The sequence below is a fragment of the Equus caballus genome, chromosome 28, assembly GCF_041296265.1.
Source record: "Equus caballus isolate H_3958 breed thoroughbred chromosome 28, TB-T2T, whole genome shotgun sequence".
Classification (NCBI taxonomy): Eukaryota; Metazoa; Chordata; class Mammalia; order Perissodactyla; family Equidae; genus Equus; species Equus caballus.
Window position 1 is genome coordinate 42,882,223 of NC_091711.1, and position 22,689 is coordinate 42,904,911.

Here is a 22,689-nt window from a genome sequence, read left to right on the forward strand (position 1 = left end):
GAGGCGGGAGATATCATTCCCTACAGTGAGTCATTTAGAATTTAAGTAGAGCACGACGTCATGACGCCAAAAGGACCGCCCGGCCGGAGCAGCGGTCACAGCTCTGGCAGTGACGTCAGTATTCTGCGCCGCTGTGGGAGGAAAGCCCGGCGTGCGGCGCGGGCCGGAAGAGGAGGGGCGTTTGGCCGGGTTTCCTGGCGACGCAGGCCTCCGGGTGACAGCTTCTCCCGCTGGTTGTCTCTTTCAGTTCCTGACGCGTGAGCGAGTCGGTCATGCTTTGGTTACTTTCGGCTGCTAAGCTGGTTCCCGCTGTAGTAAGCGCCCGCAGCCTCTCAGGTTAGACTCACTTCCCACAGTGTCCTCTCCGGGGCTTGCTCTCTGAGAAGCCTGAGGCGCCCCACAGGCATCCAAGTTGGTCTCAGGCGATCCCTGGTTCGGCGGAGCTCTCTTCTGCTGGGGTCTCCACTCTTAAACCCTCTGTGCGCTCCTCGGATATCTTCTTTACCTGCTGCTCCTGGAAAAGGGTGGGCCCTGTGTTCGCTCTGCTGTTGAGGTATTCTTGGAAGCGAAGTGGCTGCACACTCGTGTACCGTCCCCCAGAGGGGCTGACTTCAAAGTTACTCGGACTCATAGAAGTTGTGTCAGTTGTCACACACGCTTAGGTGACAGAGTGTCTCACATCAGGTAGCTCTTGTTTCTGTTGGGTTGACTTAAAATCCTATTTTCGTGTTTTCAGAGTTAACGAGAGCTGGGTCCAAAAGGTACAAGAAACGTATATTGAGTAACACAAATCCTTTGAGCAGTTCCTCTCAGAAGAGGTTATGTTTGGAAATACTCTTCGGGCTTTCTATGTCTTAAAGCCCTGTGTGTAAAGGTAAGATGAAGGAGTCCCAGAATGAGGGGGACCATTTTATAGGGTGTGCTCTATCGCGAGCAATTAATCTGATGAACATAAAGCCTGATCAGTGAAAGCCAAATCACTTACCTTGCAGGCAGATCTGCCATTCGATCATATTTCGTTTTTGGTGGGCTGATATATGAACAATGTGTGAAACAGAGCATGTGGTATTTGACATCAAAGCTCTGTCTTGGCGTATGTTTCCTATGTTGATATACTTGGATTTATTGAAAATGGAATAGTAGTTATATCAAGACTTACTCTTTAAGAAATAAAAGAAAATAAAAAGTAAGCATTGTCCAGTGCACAGACCTTGCTCTTCCTTTTAATAGTTAAGCTGCAGAAAGCTGTCACTCTCCGTGGGAGTAGGTGAATAGATGTGCAATTAGTCAATCACAGAGGCTGCAACCTATGATTTAGAGCTGGAACCATTCTTTGCTTGTGACTTTTTGGGTTTGTTGAGGCTTTGTGTAAAACCTGAATAATCAAGGTTTAGGACTAGATACTGGATTGTACACACCCAGATGTTTGAAAGAAATATTCATTATGCTTCATTTTGCCTCAATGGAATAAATAAATCTAACCATTTATATTAACATCATAAAATATATATTAGCTTTTGAGTAGATGAGTAATCTGCTTGGATCTTCATAAGTCCAATAAGTTAGGGCAGATATCCTCATTTTACTGATGAAGAACTGAAACTAACACGGGATTGCAAGTAGCAAGTCAGGAATTTCAGTTGTATGATTGCTGTCTAGTCGTTTTTCTGTTATACCACCCTAGGTCTTACTCTGGCTTAGAAGAGTCCTTTTGGAACTATTTAGCCAGAAAGAATGTATCTTCATTCAATAACTTTTGAATTAGTAGTCATTGTGGATGAGTCTCCACTTCTTTGGAGTTGCTCACAGTCTAGTCAGAGTGATAGACAAGCAACAGCTAAATGACAATACAGCAAAGGATGGTAATAGAGTCTTGACTCAAGTGACATGGGAGCTCAAAAAAGGCAGTAATGGGTTGTAAATATTATGTCTTTCTGGGATTTTACTAAGTTTTAGAATTTGAAAATTTCACTGACTTGAGGTGCTCATAAAATAGAACGTTGAATGTTTGTGGTGCTCTTGGTTGCCCTTCTTTAGAAAGGCTCTGGGTACGGAGTATTGAGTACCATAGGAAACTTTCTCATCTGTGAAAGTCATGTGTTCCTAAAGTGAAAATGTTTTGACTAGCTAAAGGTTAACCTAATTAAGAGTGGGATTTCATTAGTTGGAATATGCAGTTATTTACACCATGTAGTCATCTGAGAAAAAGCAAAATAAAGCACTCCTCATGCATAAGTAAGTTGTATTTTAAAAATATAAATCGTTTAAGATAAATATAAGTCTGAGATGGGGAAGGGACATATTGAAAATATTAAAGAATAAGTAGAGAATATTTTTTAGAAGTCTGTTTGTGGGGCCGGCCCGGTGGCATAGCAGTTAAGCACACACATTCTGCTTTGGTGGCCCGAGGTTCGCCGGTTTGGATCCTGGGTGCAGACATGACACCACTTGGGGAGCCATGCTGTAGTAGGCATCCCACATATAAAGTAGAGGAGGATGGGCACTGATGTTAGCTCAGGGCCAGTCTTCCTCAGCAAAAAGAGGAGGATTGGCAGCAGATGTTAGCTCAGGGCTAATCTTTCTCAAAAAAAAAAAAGTCTGTTTGCAGTTAATTCATTCAACGAACATTAGTTGAGCACCACATATGGGTACTGAGCACAAAGTTTCTGACATCACGGGAAACAGACAAAAAAGCAAGACCGATAGAGGTCCAGTGGTGAGGAGAAAGAAAAAGTGATATTTTCCAGGAGCAGGGAGGGACAAAGAGGAAATGTGGGCATGCGTTTAAAGATTAGGAGATAAGATTTGAGACTTGAAAGGCTTTCATCAAGCAGTCTAGAGTAATGGAGCCATCCTGGCTGAGGGAATGTATAGGCCCAGAACTCTGAAACAGAATGCCTGGTACAAGGCTTTGCAATCATTGGTAAGCCTGGAGGAGCTTTTTTGAAGCATATTCTAGAGCATATTAATATGTGTTGGCACCAGAATGGTTCTATGGTCAAATAAGTATGGGGAATGCTGCGTTCCATAGTGCCCATAATAGACTAATTCTAAGTCTCTGAAGAAGGAAATGTATTTGGCAGTAATTTCCAAAATGTATGTGACTGTGGAGCCCTTTTTCTGTGGTGAGTCTTAGACTGGTATCCCTTGGAACACATTTTGGAAAAAGTTGGCCTCCAGCCTAAGATGTATAGAAAGAGGTGGTAGAAAATCAAGTTGGGAAGAAAGCTGGTGGCTGGCTCCTGGAGAGTCTTATATATTATCTTAAGAAACAATGAGCTTCTTCCTTTAGGCAGTGGGAAACCATTGAGTAATTTTAAGCTGTGGAGTAAGATTAAATCTGAATTTTTAGTTATCTGTTAAGGGTGGAAAAATGGACTGGAAGGCAAGTCATTTCATTCTTAAATTTTCAGAGACACTTGTTTTTGCTTTTGTTGTTGGAAAATTGCATTTTTTTCCAACTCTGATTAGTCCCACTTACATGGTGACACATAAACTCTGCTAAATACCACATTTTATATAAGTAGCATTTAAAATACGCTAAACTTTCATGATTTTATTTTCTGAAAATAAGCTTTAAATGCTAATTGTCCTCAGTCCCTCCTATAGAATAAATGACCTTTCCACCCACCTACCCCTAAAAATCATACAAAGTGAAACAAAAGCTCGCGCTTTACTACCAGCAGTCATTTTAACTTAGTAGACATTATAATTTTTTCTGGTTTCCAAATTTGTTGCATTGCTAAATATCCCTGAACTGTATTTTGCTAAAGTTGATTGGGGTTTAGTGCTGCTAGATTATTTGCTGCTATCTTTAAGTCACATTAAAATTTACAGTAATTACATTTCTAAGAGATAAAAGATTAAAATAATCTGATCAGTATATCTTTTTGCTAAAAAAAGGAAGAATTCAATGACAGAGGAACATGCAGGATGCAAGGCATCTCAAATGTGGCACATCCAAATTTAACACCTGCAATTCCATCTCAAATGAATGGCAGCTCCCTTCTTCCAGTTGCTAAGGCCAAAAACTTTGACTTCTGTTGTACCCACCATCCAGTCTGTCAGTAAATTCTGTTTGGCCCTCCCTTTAGAATATATCCAGAATTTGGTCACTCTTTACCACCCCTACCACCATCACCCGGGATCAAGCGACTACAATCTCTTGCCTGGATTGTGATAGCCTGATTTCCCTGCTTCTGCCCTGGCTTACTTTGAGTCTGTTTTCAATGACAGAGGCCAGAGTGGGCTCGTTTAAATATGTCAGATTATGTCGCTCTGCTCAGAGCCTCCAGTGGCTTCCTGTCCCATATATAATAACAAAGTCCATAGTGTGCTCTAGCATAATCTGACCTCCTGTTACCTTTCTTACCTGGTCTACTTGCTGTCCTAATCAGCCACACCAATCTCCTCCCTCTTGCTCAAACCAGACTGCAGCCCGCCTTACATAGGGACATTTCACTTGCTAATCCTTCTGCCTGGAATTCTCTTTCACCGGGTGTCCATGTGGCTAACTCCTTCCCTTCCTTTAGGTCTTTACTCAGGTGCAACCACCACTTTTCCCTGGCTACCTTCCTAAAATTTCAACCCTCATACTCTAAAACTTTTATCCCCTTCCTGTACTTTATTTTTTTCCTTAGCTCCTATGACTAACATTATATTTTAATTAATATTTGTTTATTGTCTCTCTCCAGTTTGTAACCTCTATGATAGCTAAGATTTTTGCTGTTGGTTCATTACTGTATCCCAGGTACCCAGAACACTATCTGACAAACAGTATGTACTCAAGAATGCTATTGAATGAATGAAAGAATGAATAAAAACAATAGGCTGAGAAGCAATATATTTTGAAAATGAAATAATTACAGGAGGCTAAGAAGTAATCGTGTTGAAATTAAACTAAGTTCATTAAAAGAAGCAAACATTCAGCTCAAACTACTTGCTCAATATCTGATATATCTGTAGCTTATTTATTTTCCTTCCATCATAACCCTAAATTACAATGGCTAAAGATAATATTTTAGAGTAATCTATTTGTAGATCCTGTGTGCATAGTCAAAAAGAAAATAGAAAGTTTCCTATCTGGAGTGATTCACTGAAGGCCTACCACACATGCTATAGCCAGATTGCTCTGGGGAATCCAGGGTAAGTCTGGCTTTTTTTTTTTTTAATTGCAGTAAAATACGCATAACATAAAATTTACCATGTTAATCATTTTTAAATATAAAATTTTGTGAAACAGCTCCAGAACTTTTTATCTTGCAAATCTGAAACTATACCCATTAACAATAGCTCTCCCTTCCCCCAGACCCTGGTAACCATGATTCTACTTCCCGTTTCTATGAATTTGACTTTGGGTACCTCATATAAGTAGAATCATAAAGCATTTGTCTATGAGTGCCTCATTTCACTTAGGATAATGTCTCAAAGGTCATCCATGTTATGGCATGTAACAAGATTTTCTTCCTTTTTAAGTCTGAATGATATTCCACTGTTTGTATGTGCCTGTATGTATAAATATTTTATTTATCCATTAATTCATCAGTTGACGTGTGGGTTGGTTCCACCTCTTAGCTATTGTGAATAAGTAGTGCTGTCAACATGGGTGTACAAATTTGTGTCTGTTTTTAACTTAAAAGAAGATACTTTATACTTTAATTTTTAACGTATAGTGTCTTCAAGTTATGTGTCAAATGTTCTGCCTCTTGGAAAAAAGTCATTTCATGAATAAGTATACAGTCTGAACCTTTGTATCTTAACACATTTTTCGCTCCTAATGCTATACATATTTCAGAAGTTTGTATAGCAGTTTTAAGTAGATAAAAAGAATGAAATAGATTGTAAACTCTACTAAAGGAAAACTATGATACGTAAACATTTAGCTCAAAAACAAAAAGTAAAATAATCTTTGCTGTTTTCCAAATTCTTAACATAACTGTCACCACAAACTCATCTTTTTCTGACATACCTAATCCAAAAACCACTGACCAAATATCCACAATCCTGCTGAACATGTTAAAAACATAATCTTAGTATAGTATTAAACAAATGTTATGACAAAACTCTGATTAACCAAAACACAGAAAGTGTCGTGTTCAAATGTTATATGAACATAATGTGTCTCAAGAGTCAATTTAACGATTCCTTTTGGTTGACTTCTTCTTCTGCACCTCTTTATGCTTCTTTTTTTTCCTCTTACCACCTTCTTTGAATCCTGCTGAGAAGATCAGGGGATCCCAGTTGCTGGTGACCCAGGGTATAGCTTGCTCATCATTGTCCACAAAAGTGTATTGACATACATGTTCTGGGCTGTGGGACTTTGGTGAATACTTGTTGAATGACTGTCTTCTCCAGCTGCATTCTTCCACAAAGCCCTCTTCACCTGTCACACTCTTCATAAGGAAAGACTTCAGTTCGCCATTGTCTTCAATTTCTTCTCTTTCTTGATCGTTCTCAATAATTCTTTTTGTATTGGTATTTCTGCTGTTAACAATTTTACCTGAAGTTGTAACAGATACATAGTTGCCCATCCCACTATCGTCAAATGCCAGGGAAGAGAATGAATTAAGGCCCTCATGACCCAGTGAACCATATGGTGTATATCCTGTATCACATGAAGAAAATCTCTCAAAAATTGAATATTCACTGGAGGGAGAGAAAACGCATCTTCCACCTCTGTTTCTGCTTCCATAGCAGCTCCTTGGACCGTTTAAAAGGTCCTCAAGTGAGTCTTCAAAGAAATGAAATGAAAATGGATCCCTTTCACCAAAAATTTCTTTAAAGACATCATCTGGCTTACGGAATGTGAAGCCATACTCAAAAGAATCATCAAAATGACTTCTGACTCTGCCATTTAATCCTTCTTTGCCATATTTATCATAAGTGTCCCGTTTTTTATCATTTGATAATACCTCATATGCCTCAGCTACTTCTTTGAATTTTCTCTCGGCTTCTTCTTTATTTTCTGGATTTTTATCAGGATGCCATTTAAGTGCCACTTTACGATAAGCCTTTTTAATGTCCTCAGGTGAAGCGTATCTCTGCACTCCTAGAACTTCATAGTAATCCACCATGTTTTAACAGATTGTTGGAAGGTGGTGCTCTGCGTAGTCAGAACCGTGGTTTCCTCAGCTCAGGCTCTGCTGGTGGTGGTGGTAGAGGCAGTGACTGCAATAAGCATATTTTTACATTGAAGACAATGTTATTACCATGGGCCACTGCTAGGAGACATTAAGATACTGATTATGTGGCAAGCAGAGTTATAAGCTTATGTCAGAGAGGACTGCATTATTGTGTCATTCTGGGGCTTGAGTAGGGACTAGACCTTCCAAATGGAGCTAGTCCAGAGTGATACCAGGCCATCCTGAACCCTCTGGACCACTTCCCCTCTGTTTCCCTGGAAGCCTCAAACAATGCCTCATAAACCAGCGGAACCTATTGTTGATGGCCACTGCAAGCCCCTTGCATAATATGACCTCTAGGTTACTGAGCCTTAATAACTGCTCAGTTCTTCCATGTTTTGGTTTGGAAAAATGAAGAATTCATGAACTATGTGGAAAAAAGTATTCAAGCAGTTGACATATTTGTTTTTTTCAATCAAGAGACTTACAGTTCAGTAGGAGATACAAACAAGTAGCTCAATTACAATATAATAAGAGCTATAATGGGAGAATTACTGGATGGTAAGCAATCATGTGAGAGACACCTAGCTCAGACTTTGGGGTATCAGGGAAGGCTTCCTGGAGGAAGTAACCTAATATACAAGCTTTCTGCCTGCCAGTGGTGAGTCATTTGAGATGATGGTATCTTTGCCCACTTAAAGTTTACTACTATAAAACACATAGTTAAACATTTTGACAATTAGGCATTTATGTATTCAGTATGTAATTATGGAATGGTTACTTTGTGCAGAACACAATTTTAGCCACTAGTGATAACAGTATTGAACAAAAATACCAATTTTTATGGTGTTTACATTATAATGGAGTACAAATAATAAGAAAACAAAATAATTTGAGACAATGTGATATGTGCTGCCAAAAATTTAAGAATAGTGTGATGAGGGCAGAGAGCCACCTTGGATTGATTTTAGAAGACCTCTAAGGAGATGACACCAGAGCTGAGACCTAGATGACAGAGTCAGCCAGGTGATGATCCAGTGCACTAACTACTAGTCATGTTGACGGACAATTTTGGTTGTTTCCAGTACTGAGCTATTACAAATAAAGCTAGCGTTCATTTCAAGTATAGTGAGAAGCTACTGAAGGGGTTTATGCATCTGACTTACATTAGTAGCTGCTATTTGGAGAATCAGTTGTATGTGGGAAAGCAGAGTTAGAAAACCCGGGGAGAAGCAAACTAGATCAAAGTTGATTTTCTTGTGGGGCAATTTAAATTATCAATAGGCTAGGCCTTAACTAAAAAGACTTGTATTCTATTCCTGGCTCATTTTGTTGTCCCAGGAAATTCCCTGTAATGATCTGTGTCGGTTTTCCTCCCCTATGTTGTATTTGTTTTATTTTTCATCACATTTGTAAACCCCTCAGTTAAATGATATTCTAATGAGATGTAAAACAATAGTGTATGTTTCTAGACAGTCTTTCAAGACTGCCGGCTCTAAATATTTTTTGCTTTGTGTTTGTTTTGATATGCTGGTTGACTAGAGGAATTGCAAAACTTTTAAACTCAAATAATTTCAATTCTCCAGAACGTATATGTTTACATGTATGTATGTATGGGTTACACATGATCATATTTGTCTACCGTTGAAAATAACAACAATAATAATAATATTGAGCATTTTTTGAGCACCCTCTTTGGCTCAGATACTGTACCAAGCGACTTACATGCAGTTTCTCGTTTAATTGTCACAGTATTCCAGCAAAATAAATATTTTGTGCCCATAAGAAACCTAAGGTTCTGAAAGATAAAGTAATTTGTCTAAGGCTACTTAGCTTTTCAGTGAAAAATCTGATCTTTAAACTTGAGTCTGATTCCAAATTATGCTTCTTCCACTCTGTTGCACTTCTTAGACCAGAACTTAAGAAGTTAGGGTCTAGACGTTCCACAAAGGTGTATTGAGAACCTACGGTACAGAGAGGAGTTAGAAAATAGAAAATTCTGCTCTCAAGGAATTCGTGTAATTGGAAACAAAAACTTGAAGAACTAATTTCAGTAGAGTGTGAAAGTGTAAGACAAGGATTTGCTTCTGTAATTATCCCCCCGCCACTTGATCCCTCGCCTCTTCCAGCTGTTGTGCCGTTTTCTCTGAAGCTTTCACAATAAAACTTCTCAGAATTGTTGTCTCTATTTGCCTGCTTTCTTCCATCTCATGCTTTCCTTGGCACATTCCAATCTGGCTTCTATCTTCTTTTCTCTCCCCAGTTTTATTGAGATATAATTGACATATAACATTGCATGTGTTTAAGGTGTACAGCGTAATGATTTGATATAATGTATATACTACAAAATGATTGCCAAAATAAGTTTAGTTATGATCCATCACCTCACATAGTTACAATTTTTTTCTTGTGATAAGAACTTTTAAGATCTACTCTCCTAGCAACTTTCAAATATACAATAGAGAATTGTTAACTATAGTCACCATGCTGTACGTTACATCCCCAGAACTTATTTACCTTATAACTGGAATTTTGTATCTTCTGACCACTTTCACCCATTTTGGCTTCTACTTTTCATACTCTACTAAAACTCCAGTCAGGGTCTCCAGTGACTTCCATGTTGCCAAATCCAGTAGTTGTCCTTTTGGCTTCCTCTTATTTAGTAGCATTTGCCACAGGTGGGTGCTTCCCTCTTCTTAAAACTCTTGTTTTTTAACTTCCTAAATACCATATTCTAGTTTCCTGTGCTTTTCCTTCTGACACTAAAATATTTTAGTACCTGGACTATCTACACAATCTCCCTAGGTAATATCTAGTCCTAGGGCTTTAGATACCCTCCATGTGCTTATGACATCTTAATTTATATATCCAGCCTGTCACTTTTCCCCCTGAACTTAAGATTGCCTATTTGATCTCTCCAGTAGAATATCGAATAAGTATCTCAGTCCTTTCCGTTTCTGTTAATGGTACAACCATCCACCCACTTGTTCAGGCCAAAAACCTGGGAATCATTCTTAATTTCTCTTTTTTCTTTACTCCCTGCATATAATCAGAGGCCATACTTGTTGGCTTTTGACCTTCAAAATATATCCCAATCTAATCACTGGGGAAATAAAGTCAAATAACAAATGATCCCTGCCTTCCAAAAGTTTATAGTAGACTGGCAAACTGATTAGCAATTATGTGCAGTGTAGTAGGTATTAAAATAGAATTCAGTACAAGAGCATTGAAGAGGGGAATTTGCATCAGAAACAGTAGGAGTGGGGAGTTATAAGAGAAGGCTTCCTAGATTAAGTGATGTTTAAGCTGATTTTTGAGAAGTTGGGTAGTCATAGAAGCAGGCAAAGGCCATTTTAGACGAGAGAACTGCATTTTTGAAGGCAAAAGCTATTACAATACAGTCTAATTAGTTGGGTCTCTTCAAGTAGTTTAGTGTGGCTGCAGTAATGTTTTTTGAGGTTCAGGCCAGAGGAGTGAGCAGAGCCCAGATCATTGCAGAGTGGTAAGCTAGAATTCGAAGAATACAGTGTTAGTTAGTGTGGGAAACTGGAAAGTTAAGGACAGATCCTGGAATTTAAACCTGATTTGGTTGACAGTACCTTTGAAGAGATTGAGGCAAAGCACTAGAAGGATGGCTTTGAAAATAGCCTGTCCTATAGAGGATGAATTGAAGAAGAGAGACAAGACCCAAGACAGGCAGATCAGTTAGGAGACTATTGCGGCAGTCCAGATGGATTGATGACGGTCTAAAGTAAGGAATGACCCTCCTTTGAACTGAGTTGGATATTTTAGAAGTAGGATTTGACATACCAGCTTTGCTACTAACTAATATATAATTTTGGGGGCAAAAAATCCTGTTTATGTGAATGTGGGTAAAAAGCTATCAAGACTTTATTTTTTAACTTACTGAGAATAAACATTTTAATTTACGTCTCATTAAAGTATTGGTTTGTTTTGCATTTGTTAGAGTTAAGCTTCCTCTGCTTAGAAGTGGTACAAAATTAAAGGATTGGGTATTCTAGTATTATTTCATCTGAACATTAAAAAAGAGAAAATTGGTTAACTTTTTACATTCACTTATTTTACTGCTGAAGCTGTAATGTAGACGGTGTAGTCTAATGGTTATGGGCTCTATAAATTGATTGTTGTTCAAGTCCTAGTTCTTCATCTTGGACAAGTTTCTTAACCTTTCTGTGTGTGTTTTTATCATCTTTAAATCGGAAGTAGTGTAATAGATAACCTCAAACATAAACATACTACTATTTGTGTAAAGAAGGGGATATCAATAGATAGATTTGATTTCAACAAAGAAATGATAATACTGGCTGCTGCAAGGAAGGGATACAGGGTAACTTGGGGCCAGGTGTGGGAGGAAGGCTTTTTCCTATAAATTTCTTCTGTAGCTTTTGAACTTTGATCCATATGAATATGTTACCAGTTCAAAAATTAGTTAAAAATTTAAAATAGTACTTACCTCACACAGCTATAAGGATTAAATAAGTTAATACATACAGATGCTTAGAATACTTTCTGGAATATAAAAATGGAATAAATGTTAACTATCATCATGATCATCATCATTATCATCGACCAGCTGCGCTTTGAAACCATTAAATGTATTGTGCCTCTACTGTTTGCTGTAATAAGGAAAAATGGAGCTACATCCTATGTTGTGTGAGCTTTGATTAGGACAAGAGTTTGCATACAGGTGAAAAAAGCTCAGGTGTTTCTGCTAAACTTGTAATTGTATTCCTTTTCTTCATACTACTACATCCGAGTTACTCCACCAACACGTTCTTGTACATGGACAAAGCACTATCGTCTCTTCCCTGTGCCTTCTCTACTTTCAAGAAACACAAATGCCAAGGGTCAAGTCACTAAAAAATTAAGTGGGCCAAAGGCTACTATGCATTGGTGAAGGTCTGAGGGTGTTTGCAGATAACACTGAAGGGAATCTGATGTTTGGGTGGGGCAGAGGCTGGACTCAGGATCCCTTTGTACTCTTAGAAATTATTGAGGAGCCTCACACCCTCCCGTCTGTCCCTTAGCTGGAGCTGATCTCAGTATAGAGACACAGACGTTTAGTGCAGTTTTTTTCCAATTGCAAGTTGTAATCTTAGTAGGTCATTGTATTAGTTTCCTGAGGCTGCCGTAACAAATTACAGCAAACATGGTGGGCTTAAAACAACGGAAATATATTCTCTCAGAGTTCTGGAGGCTAGAAGTCCAAAATCAGGTGTCAGCAGGGCTGCACTCCTTCCAAAAGGTCTAGGAGAGAATCCATTCTTTACCTCTTCCAGCTTTTGGTGGCTGTAGGTGTTCCTTGGCTTGTGGCCACATCACTTCAGGCTCTGCCTTTGTGGTTACATTGCTTCCTCTTCCTCTGTCTTCTCTTCTATCTCAAATCTCCCTCTGTGTTTCTCTTATAACAGCACTTGTTATTGGATTTAGGACCTACTCAGATGATCTTCTCATCTCAAGATCTGTAATTAGATCTGCAAAGACCCTTTTTCCAACTAAATTAACAGTCACAGGTTCGGGGGATTAGAGCTTGGGTGTATCTTTTGAGGGGCTACTGTTCAAGACATTACAGTAGTAAAATCATTTTAGTGCACTGAGACAAACTTACTTAATGAAATAGGACAGAAAAAATATTAGTCATAGAGTAGTATTTAGTGAAATTTTTACATATATAGGTCTATATTTACTATGTTGCTGTGTAAAATGTATCGCTTACTGTGGGTCTTAGTTTTAAAACTTTGAAAGCCATTACCTACTATAACTGCTTTATTTCACAAGTGAAGAAATAAGTGCAGAGGAATTATGTAAAATGCCAAGATCACATAGATAATCGAACTAAGCTAGAACTAGCACTTTTTTCTGCTGTACTATGCTGCCTTTAACTCTTTGTCTTAGATTGCCTTCCAGAGTGCATACTTATTTCCTTCATTCTTCTGTTTACCTCTTTTTTTAACCTTTTATTATGGAAAATTTCAAACATATACACAAGTAGGTAGAGTTGTATAATGAACTCTCATGTACTTGTCACTCAGCTTCAGCAGTTATCAACTCATGGCCAGTCATTTCATCCAAATCCCCATTCATCGTCTCGCCAATCCACCCCTGCTACATATTTTTTTTGAGGCAAATCCCAGATCACATCACTTCATCTGTAAGTATTCAATTTATATCTCTAAAAGATAAGATTATTCTTTTTAACATAACCATAAAACTATTATCACACCTTAAAAAAATAAACGTTACATCCATAATACCGTCAACTATGCAGACTCTCCAAATTTCTAATGATCCTATAAATGTAATAAATAGTGCGAATTGGTATTTGTTTTACACTCTGTTGCTTGGATCAGGATCCATATAAGGTCTACATGTTATAATTGGTTGATAATGACTTTTAAGGTTTTCTTAGTCTATACATTCCCTGTTCCATCTCTTACCACCCCTACCTCCCCTGGAATTTATGTAGAAGAAACTGAGTTGTCTGTCTTGTAGTATTCCGCAGTCTGGACTTTGTTGATTGCATCCCTGTTGTGTCATTTAGCAAGTTCCTCTGTCTTCTATGTTTCTGTAAATTGCTTGCCTCATCTTTCTTAAGCTGTCAATGTGCATAGACTGGGCATATTCCCTACTATGTATTCTATACATTTTCTAAAGATAGATTCCAGGAAATCCTTGTTTAATATTTTGTCTTTTTTCTCATTTTTCACTATTAACCGTATTTTCATACTGCCAGAAACCTGTACCATTGTCTGTCTTTTTAATCATCCCAGAAGCTATAATTTTTCTCAATGATCCTCTGTAAATTTAATTCAGAGTTGACATTTAAGACTCCTGACTCTCCAAATACATACACCATCATTCATACTTCATAATCTCTACAATGACCTTTACCTTGATCCTGACTTACCACATTCTGCTGTTGTAGTGATTGTATGTTCACAAGGAGATTCTATAGTACTGATTGTGTTGTTGGGATTCAACAGACAAGACCTACTGAGCAGCAGGGTGGAGGGATAAGATCAAAGATTTTGGAGTTAAACCTGGATTTGAATACCAGCTTCCCCAATACTAACTGTAACATTGCACAAATTACTTCTCTGGGTTTGATTACTTATTTATAAAAAAGTGATGATAATGCCTACCTCACATGGCAGTTAAAAATCTAATTCCTTATTTTGCCATACAAAGCCTTCAATGGTCCAATCTAAAAGATTTTCTAATCTTTTCATCTCCCTCCAGCAACACCGACCTGAAACTCTCTCTCCCTCTTCCCCCTGCATGCACACACACACCTATAAACACTGTATCTTCTCTTTCATAATCTCATTCATGATACCTTTCCCACCCCTTGTCTCCTTCACTTGACTGATTCCTATTCAGAGTAGGCCTCACCTACTTCTGCAGTCCCACACAAACACCTTTTGTGTGCTTCTCTGTGTTCCCCAGAGCACTGTACGCCTATCTTTGTCATTACACCATCCCACAGCATTTTATTAGCCTGTGTGCTCTCAAAAGCCTTGTGTTTGAACCCACTACTGCATTCACCATGTAGTATTATAATGCTCTGTTTTGTCTCACCTCCACTAGACTGCATATTCTTTGAAGACCGGGGCAAATAGTTGTCTTATTCTTGTATCTTTCCCAGCATGTATTCCAATCATATGTTAATAAATCTTGTTGAACAAGTGCTAATAATACTGTTTATTGTATGCCGTGATTAAGCGTTTTCATACATTATTTTATCTAGCTTTAACATTCCAAGATTAAATGAGATAGCATGTGCATGTTTCTTCATACGTCACATATCGTCAATAAAAGCATTAATTCTTTTTCTGAATTTTAGGTCACAGCTTCACCCTACCTCTGTGAGATACTTCCTAACCCCTTCCCCTGCTTTCATTTGTTGACTTCCTTCTGTTCCCATAGGTCCCTGTTCTTAGCTCCGTCATACTACGTATGTATACACCTCTACTGTGCAATAGTAGACTAAGGTTGCTCAGGGTGAAGATGATTTCATTCTATATTCCTAGAGCCCAACACAGGCTCTGGCTGGCATGAAGAAGGGCCATATAGATATTGAAGGAGATACTCATTTACATTTTTCTAAAGCATCCAACTTCTGGAGATCGATAAATGTATATATACTGTGAGGACTTTCTAAATTTGTTGTTCCACTTCATCCTCTTTATTTTTCCCTCAGGATGCGTGTCATGTTCACAGCGAAGGTACTCCCTCCAGCCCATCCCAGAGAGGAGGGTTCCAAACCGATACTTAGGCCAGCCCAGCCCCTTTACACACCCACACCTGCTCAGACCAGGTAAGGCCTTTTAACTGTAATAACTGCCTCACTCTTTAGGTGTTTAATCTAGAACTGTGCTATCCAATAGAATTTTTTGCAGTGATGGATAGGTCTGTGCTGGCCAATACAGTAGGCACTAGCCACAAGTGTCTGTTGTACACTTAGAATGTTGCTAGTGCAACTAAGGAACTAAATTTTTAATTTAATTTTATTATAGTAAATTTAAATTTAAACCTAAATAGCTACATGTGGCTATAGGTACTGTGTTGACAGCACCATCTAGAGCAATAAATACTATAAGTCTTACAATTCAGAATTATCAGTGAAAAGTATTTCAGGATGGTTTTTTTGTTTTGTTTTGTTTTAAAGATTTTATTTTTTTCCTGTTTCTCCCCAAAGCCCCCCGGTACATAGTTGTATATTCTTCATTGTGAGTCCTTCTAGTTGTGGCATGTGGGACGCTGCCTCAGCATGGTTTGATGAGCAGTGCTGTGTCCGCGCCCAGGATTTGAACCAATGAAATACTGGGCTGCCTGTAGCAAAGCGCGCGAACTTAACCACTCGGCCCCGGGGCCAGCCCCTTTCAGGATGTTTTTAAAGAAAAAATTCTGTTGCTTTCTAAGAGTTTCTACCACTGTGTTCTAATTATTGATTCCTTGTGAACTACTGTGTTAAAGACAGTTTAGAAAACATGTTTTTCTTGAAAGTGTTAAATGCACATTTCAAAGTTTTGTTTAACAAAAATATTTCTATATAGATTATGCAAGATTTCCAGATCTGATTGTCACATCTTTGAGAGATGATAACAGTGATAAAGGTGATGCAAAAAGTTGGTAAAGGTTTACCTCACTAATTTTTTTCTGCTATAAGAGTCCAGTGTTGCTCCTAGAAGATGTGTCATCACTCTTGCTCAAATTCATACCTAAAGGTTTTTGTTTTGTTTTGTTTTGTTAAAAAGGCAGTTAAGGGGCCAGCCCAGTGGCATAGTGGTTAAGTTCGTGCACTCTGCTGCAGCGGCCTAGAGTTCACAGGTTTGGATCCCAGGCACAGACTTGGACACCACTCATCAAGCCATGCTGTGGCAGCAGCCCACATACAAAATAGAGGAAAGCTGACACAGATGTTAGCTCAGGGACAATCTTCCTCACCAAAATAAAAAAAACAAACAAAAAAACAGTTAAGGGGTGAACTATGGTGAATGAATATCATCCCAAAGAGATAGGTAGGGTAAAACCAAATGCTTTGTAGAAAAAGCAGTCAGGTTTTCAAGGGAAATTAGTTGTTTCTTCTGCCACGGGAAATTAAATCTGTATTTACTATGTAAGCATATATATATTAATAATCTAAATTGCCTTCAGAAATATGTTACTCTGTCACTATCTCCACTTAGTGAATGATACCAGTGTGTCTCTCAGTGAGGGCTTCCTTTTGCTGATTCTTCATCAGACTGGAATTCCTGCTGGGAAGTTGGCTGAGACTCAGGAAATGCAGCTCACCACTGAAACACACAAGAAATCAGTTTTTCAAAGCTGTAAGGTAAGCTTGATAGCAATCCAGTTGGTATTAGTTTAAGTATTTCCCTACCCTATCTGCCTACCTGTAACTTCAATTTTTTTTTGAAGTGGAATTGGTATTAAGTTTTACCAGCTTTGAAAATTATTGATTTCTCATGGTGAGATGCTTTTACATAGTGAGCTGCATTTTCCGGGCCCAGAAACTAGTAACCATATTGTCAAGACGATGGCCCTGTATCTAGACTGTTTGCTATGCATGTTATGTGCATGTTAAATATACAAAAAGTGAGTGTAAGTAAATGTACACACATACGTTTTCATACATATACATATGGTCCTGTCACCTATGGGGGAAAAGGGCTGCCCGTCCTAATTTTTACTCTCCTGGATCTAGGGTTTTGGACATTGGGGTAAGTGAGAAGGAACAAAAGTAGATGGAATTTTAAAACAGAATTATCAATGTTAAAGAAACCATCAGGTATACAGTAGTGTACCCCCTTGTCCGTGGGAGATATGTTCTAAGACTTCCAGTGGATACCTGAAACCAAACCCTATATCTACTGTGTTTTTTCCTATACCTACATACCTATGGTAAAGTTTAATTTATAAACTAGGCACAGAAAGAGATTAACAACAACAATAATAAAATAAAACAATTATAACAGTATACTGTAATAAACGGGTGAATGTTGTCTCTCTCTCGCAATGTCTTACTGTTCTGCACTCACCCTTCTTCTTGTGATGATGTGAGATGATACAATGCCTATGTGATGAGATGAAGTGAGGGGAATGACGTAGGCCTTGTGATGTAGCGTTAGACTGCTATTGACAGTCTGACAGTATGTCAGAAGGAGGATCATCAAGCCATGGCAATGTGATGGGTGACTGTCGGGAGCAGCCGATGTCGGAGGTTGACCACTGGTAACTGAAACTGCAGAAACTGCGGATAAGGGGGGACTACTGTACAGTTTTTGGACGCAAAAACTATATAAGAATCCAAAGAATCATTCGTCTTTCTCAATGTAGAGATGCAAAACTTATGGAAGTAACACATATAACAAATGATTATGGGATGGAGGAAGAGTAAATTTTTAAGAAAAATTAAAAGGCATGTAATACTTTTTTTAAAAATCTCTTTTACAGAACCAAAGTCAGTTTGTTAGTTTGGGGTATAAAATTATTTTGCCTGTTACTTGATTTGCTCCTAAAGTTTTCATGTTTGGCATAGTTATTTTCCCAATACTTGCCAGTACTTAAAACTTGTGGAAAATATCTCAATCCCTTTCCTAATTATTACACAAGTTCCATATATATTATAGAAAAATTAGAGAATACAGATAAGCATAAATTTTTTTAATTACTCATAATCCCATCTCTCAGAGAAAACCTCTAGTGAGATTTGGTATGTGTATCTTTCTAGACTTATTTCTTATATAGAAATGTGTATGTGTGTGTGCGTGTACACGTTCTGTATACTGATCAATTATTTCCTTAAAATAAATTCTTAGAAGTGAAATTACTGGATCAGCTCCTTAATTTTTGAGAGCTGTTTCCCTTGGATTTTCTCTCGACCATACCTATGTAAGTTTTCTGAAGCAACAGTAACTTGAAAAATGTTCAGCACAATGACATGGGAGACAAAGGGATTCTGTTCTGGCTCTGCTAATACTGCTTTAGATGGAAATAGAGTCAGGTTGACTCCCCCAAGTCCTCCTAGTGATTTTTAAAACTTATTTCCTTAAAGAAATCTGAACATTGTAGACCATTTCTTCTTTTTATGACATTGCCATCCTTGTGCTAAGGACTTGTTTATAGAGACAGAAAATGTCACTTCATCCTCCTTAATCACTAATGTGCCTTCCACGTATCACCCAGGGAAGAAAACTGATTCCATGTAGAAAGGCAAGTGGCATTCTTAGCTATATACTATTATTAACTGTGAATCTACTTTTTATAATACCTGTACAAGAAAGACACTTACCTAGTTCTCTGACACTGCCACAGGAGTCATGCTGTCATTAGCAGAACAGCAAGGTGCTCAGCCCAAAGAAACACTGAAACTTATCAGGGAATAGGAAGAATTAGTGCCTAGTGAAGCATTATTTTCAAAAACCTATATTTCTAACATTTTTGCATTCCTAAGCAAAATTAACTTTGGAGTATGTGATATAGTTTGGAGTGCTTTAAGAAAAGGCTATTCAGAGAGTTGGGCTTGTCAATAATTGTCTGACATATCCAGAACCAATTCATTGTTTGCTTTCAGCTCCAGCAGTGAACAGATTCATTGGGAAGTAATCGGTATATAACTGTGTGGCCCACAGTTTAGGAAATGCTTTTGCCATTTACTTTTTTGTCCCTTATCATCAAATATAATGGCTGAGACTATACAGTTATTGTCAAGTATAATATTTTAAATGATGAAAAGATTGGTTCTAGAGTGGGTATAGATAATAATTCCCAAATCTTCCTTTAAATGTTTCAAAATCACTTAGGTATCCATCATTCACTGGTAGTTTAGTTGTAGTTCTGCCTTGAGCAAGGGGTGTATTTTTTGTTGTTGTTTTCTTAAACATGGTTGACTTTAATAATATCTAAAAGATCAAGATTTATTTTAGTGGGGTGAGGTTTTTATATTATTTCAAAGATTAAAATTTTGTCTAAGAAATGACAGAAACTGAAAGTGGTTTGAAGCTACCTTGACAATTAGGTGAGATTTTTCAAAATACAGTACGTGCCAGGATCCCATGGGCTTGCCGAATCAGAATCTGGAGGGAAGGGCTTAGACCGCGTGTTTTCAAGAGCTCCCTGGGTGTTTCTGTGCACACCACTGGCCTAATGGGTAGTCATTTAGCTGGGTGCATGAAGATGCCTGATGACTTACAGGAACAAGCCAGATCTTTGGCCACAGGCCACATTTTGAAGCAGAGCATGCCTTCCTCATGGCTCTCAGATGTCCTCCTGCCCAAAGCCTTAATTCTCAAATTCATTCACGTTTATCATCACCACCATCAAACGTTTACTGAATGATGACTTACATTTATCTAGTCATTTCAAAACACTTTGTATAGAGTATACTTGATAGGCAGAGTAGTAGTCTAAAAAAGTTTTATATTCCTAGAATTTTTAATTTAAATTCAAGGCCTACTTTTTCCCTAGATTCTTCACCGTGAAGTTCACCTGTTTTTATAAAGTAATGTATTTTCTTCTTCACTCTGTGTACCTATCAAATTTTAAAAATATCTGTATATTTATATCGATTATACATTTTCCTCTTGTCTTCATCTTCTGAATTAGATTTTAATGCAAAGACTTTAGTCTTTATGTATATAAGTTTATAGGTGAATAAATCTATATATTTAACCTATATGTATGATACATGTTAACTACTCATTTCAAGGTGCTGTTATACAGATAACTAGCTTATAGAAATTCCTTAAACTGCCATCTAGTGCAGAATTATAGTTATTTCTGTTTTTTAATACTGAGAGAAAAAAGAAAATTTTGAAATATAATAATTTTCATGTGGTTTAAATACTGGTACGTTAAAAATAAATAACTTTTTAGTTTCTCTTTAACCTTTGTGCATATTTCTCATTCATACTGAGAAATTCTCTAAGGTAAAGATTAGCAAGAATCTGTCCCAGGCAAGAATAATCTTTTAAAGAACTGAATAAAAAAAATCTCCTGAATCACTTGAGGCTCGTTCTTTTTTTGTCAATGATTTTTAAAAAATTTTTATTTATTTATTTTTAATTTTTTTTTTCTTTGAGGAAGATTGGCCCTGAGCTAACATCCACCACCAATCCTCCTCTTTTTGCTGAGGAAGATTGGCCCTGAGCTAACATTCATGCCCATCTCCCTCCATTTTTTTATGTGTGGCACGCCTGCCACAGCATGACTTGATAAGCGGTGCATAGGTCTACACCTGGAATCTGAACTGGCAAACCCAGGGCTGCCAAAGCAGAGCGTGCCAACTTAACCACTGCGCCACTGGGCCGGCCCCAAGGCTCATTCTTTTTTTTTGGAAGATTAGCCCTGAGCTAACATCTGCCGCCAATCCTCCTCTTTTTGCTGAGGAAGACTGGCCCTGAGCTAAGACCTGTGCCCATCTTCCTCTACTTTATATGTGGGACGCCTACCACAGCATGGCTTGCCAAGCGGTGCCATGTCCACACCTGGGATCCGAACTGGCAAACCCCGGGCCACCACAGCAGAACATGCGAGCTTAACTGCTATGCCACCAGCCAGCCCCCCAAGGCTCTTGTTGTGTGAGAAAACCAAAGACTTTCAGGGCTTCTATGTAAATAATTACTTTGATACAGATAGTGGTTGTCCATGTAAATTTTACCCTTCCAAGCTCCCACCTGGCTTTGGATCATCAGGATGACAACCTCTTCAAGTGTGAATTCATTATTGTGGTAATAGTTATAACTGATATATATATAGTTTTTACTGTTCTAAGTATCTTATTAACTTATTTAATCCTCCTGACACCTTTGTGAAGTGGGTGCTATTATTATCTCCATTTTAGAGATGAGGAAACTGAGGCACAAGGCAATTTGGTAGCTCTCCTCAAGTCGCTTAGTGTTCTTAAGCCGGGGTTCCAACTCAGGAAAGCCTGACTCTGAGTCCACACTTGACCACAAAACAATACATAACACCTGTGCCAAAGAATATTATCTGGGAATTTTGTAGCTCTCTTTTCATTACAATATTTTTGATAAGAAATTCAACTGAGAGGAGTCTTAGTGTAAGTTATTTCAAGTTTAGAGAGTAGTATGCTTTTTTTAATGTGGTAAAATTTATGTACAGTGAATTGCACAGATCTTAAATGTGCAATTCAGTGAGTTTTGACAAAGGTCTAAACCAATATACCCCACACCCCAGTCAAGATACAGAACATGTCCATCACCCTGGAAAGTTCCCTCATGCCTCCTCCAGTCCAACCCCAGCTCCCTCTTTAACCACTGCTTTCGTTCCTCTCAACATGGATTGTTTTGCCTGTTCCTGAATTTCATGTAAGTGGAATCATACCCTATGTACCCTTTCTGTCTGGCTTGTTTACCTCAATATACACAAATGAAGTCCATTTATCTATTAAAGTATTTTTTATTTATTTGGTAATTTCATTTCTTCAGAGAGGTCTTTCTTTTACCTCATAAAGGAAACATTTATTAGCTTTTTCTTTACTCTCATTTTCCAACTACATAGTAATAGATCAGTTTATGAACTACTTCGTTATATACAATAAAAGTACGTAACATTAAACAGAATTCTTCTCAAGGACACTCCTTCAAAATCAGACCACATTAAAATCCTAATCTAATTAGTTTCAGGACATAATTAAAATACATACCTAGATTATAGGAAAGACCTGCATCCTTCCATCCATTTTCAGTCTTTATAAAACTTTCTTTTCTGGGTTTTCTTCTTAGCTCATAAAATATGATGAACATCTTTCTCAGTCTCTCGAGAGGCCCAATCCTAAATGTCCTGGAAGAGCTTTTCTTCTTGGCTGCAGAATCTCGGAAGTGATTGTGAGACTTTGCTATTTGCAGAGTCCACATTGTGACTTCTTGGCATTGATTGGTTAAAGAAGCTTGTTAGAATAGCCCCCTCTGTCCTTTATTAACTCCACAATATAAAATGCTGACTTTGTTTCTTAATACTTTACAATGTGACAGTTGCCAGAATGTCTATTCAGATACAGTTTTATCAGAAGAAATTCAGGCCA

At 38.0% G+C, this 22,689-nt stretch overlaps 2 protein-coding genes across 20 annotated transcripts in view; one reads left to right on the forward strand and one right to left on the reverse strand.

Moving 5' to 3' along the window:
* Positions 1–125: 125 nt before the first annotated feature.
* Positions 126–22,689, forward strand: part of XPNPEP3 (X-prolyl aminopeptidase 3) — a 65,799-nt gene continuing 43,235 nt past the window's right edge. For 4 of the 17 annotated variants that reach the window (XR_002804541.2, XR_011433455.1, XM_005606664.4 and 1 more), the window contains exons 1-2: positions 149–336; positions 15,343–15,459. Coding sequence is in view for 5 of the 17 variants with exons in the window: in XM_005606664.4 (XP_005606721.1) it covers positions 273–336; positions 15,343–15,459 (181 nt within the window). In the remaining 12 variants the exon portion in view is untranslated. Of the gene's footprint in view, positions 685–736; positions 875–15,342; positions 15,460–16,831; positions 16,978–22,689 lie in introns of all 17 variants that reach the window. The other 13 variants (XM_070253680.1, XM_070253685.1, XM_070253688.1 and 10 more) reach the window with 11 other exon arrangements.
* On the reverse strand, positions 6,072–22,530 carry DNAJB7 (DnaJ heat shock protein family (Hsp40) member B7). 3 transcript variants are annotated; one of them, XM_070253689.1, is made up of 5 exons: positions 22,312–22,530; positions 18,937–19,015; positions 17,684–17,886; positions 16,842–16,939; positions 6,072–7,167 (listed from the first exon to the last, which is right to left on the reverse strand). In XM_070253689.1, the coding sequence occupies exon 5, from the start codon at positions 7,071–7,073 to the stop codon at positions 6,135–6,137; it is 939 nt and encodes a 312-aa protein (XP_070109790.1). In that variant the 5' UTR covers positions 7,074–7,167; positions 16,842–16,939; positions 17,684–17,886; positions 18,937–19,015; positions 22,312–22,530; the 3' UTR covers positions 6,072–6,134. The 3 variants fall into 3 exon arrangements, with proteins under 3 accessions (XP_070109790.1, XP_070109791.1, XP_014592348.2); XM_070253690.1 differs by having other exon boundaries at positions 17,684–17,895; positions 22,312–22,488; XM_014736862.3 differs by lacking the exon at positions 17,684–17,886 and having other exon boundaries at positions 22,312–22,482.

What these genes read in the sequence shown, in the direction of transcription:
- DNAJB7 (XM_070253689.1), bottom strand. Translation starts at nt 7,073, where the DNA reads ATGGTGGATTACTATGAAGTTCTAGGAGTGCAGAGATACGCTTCACCT.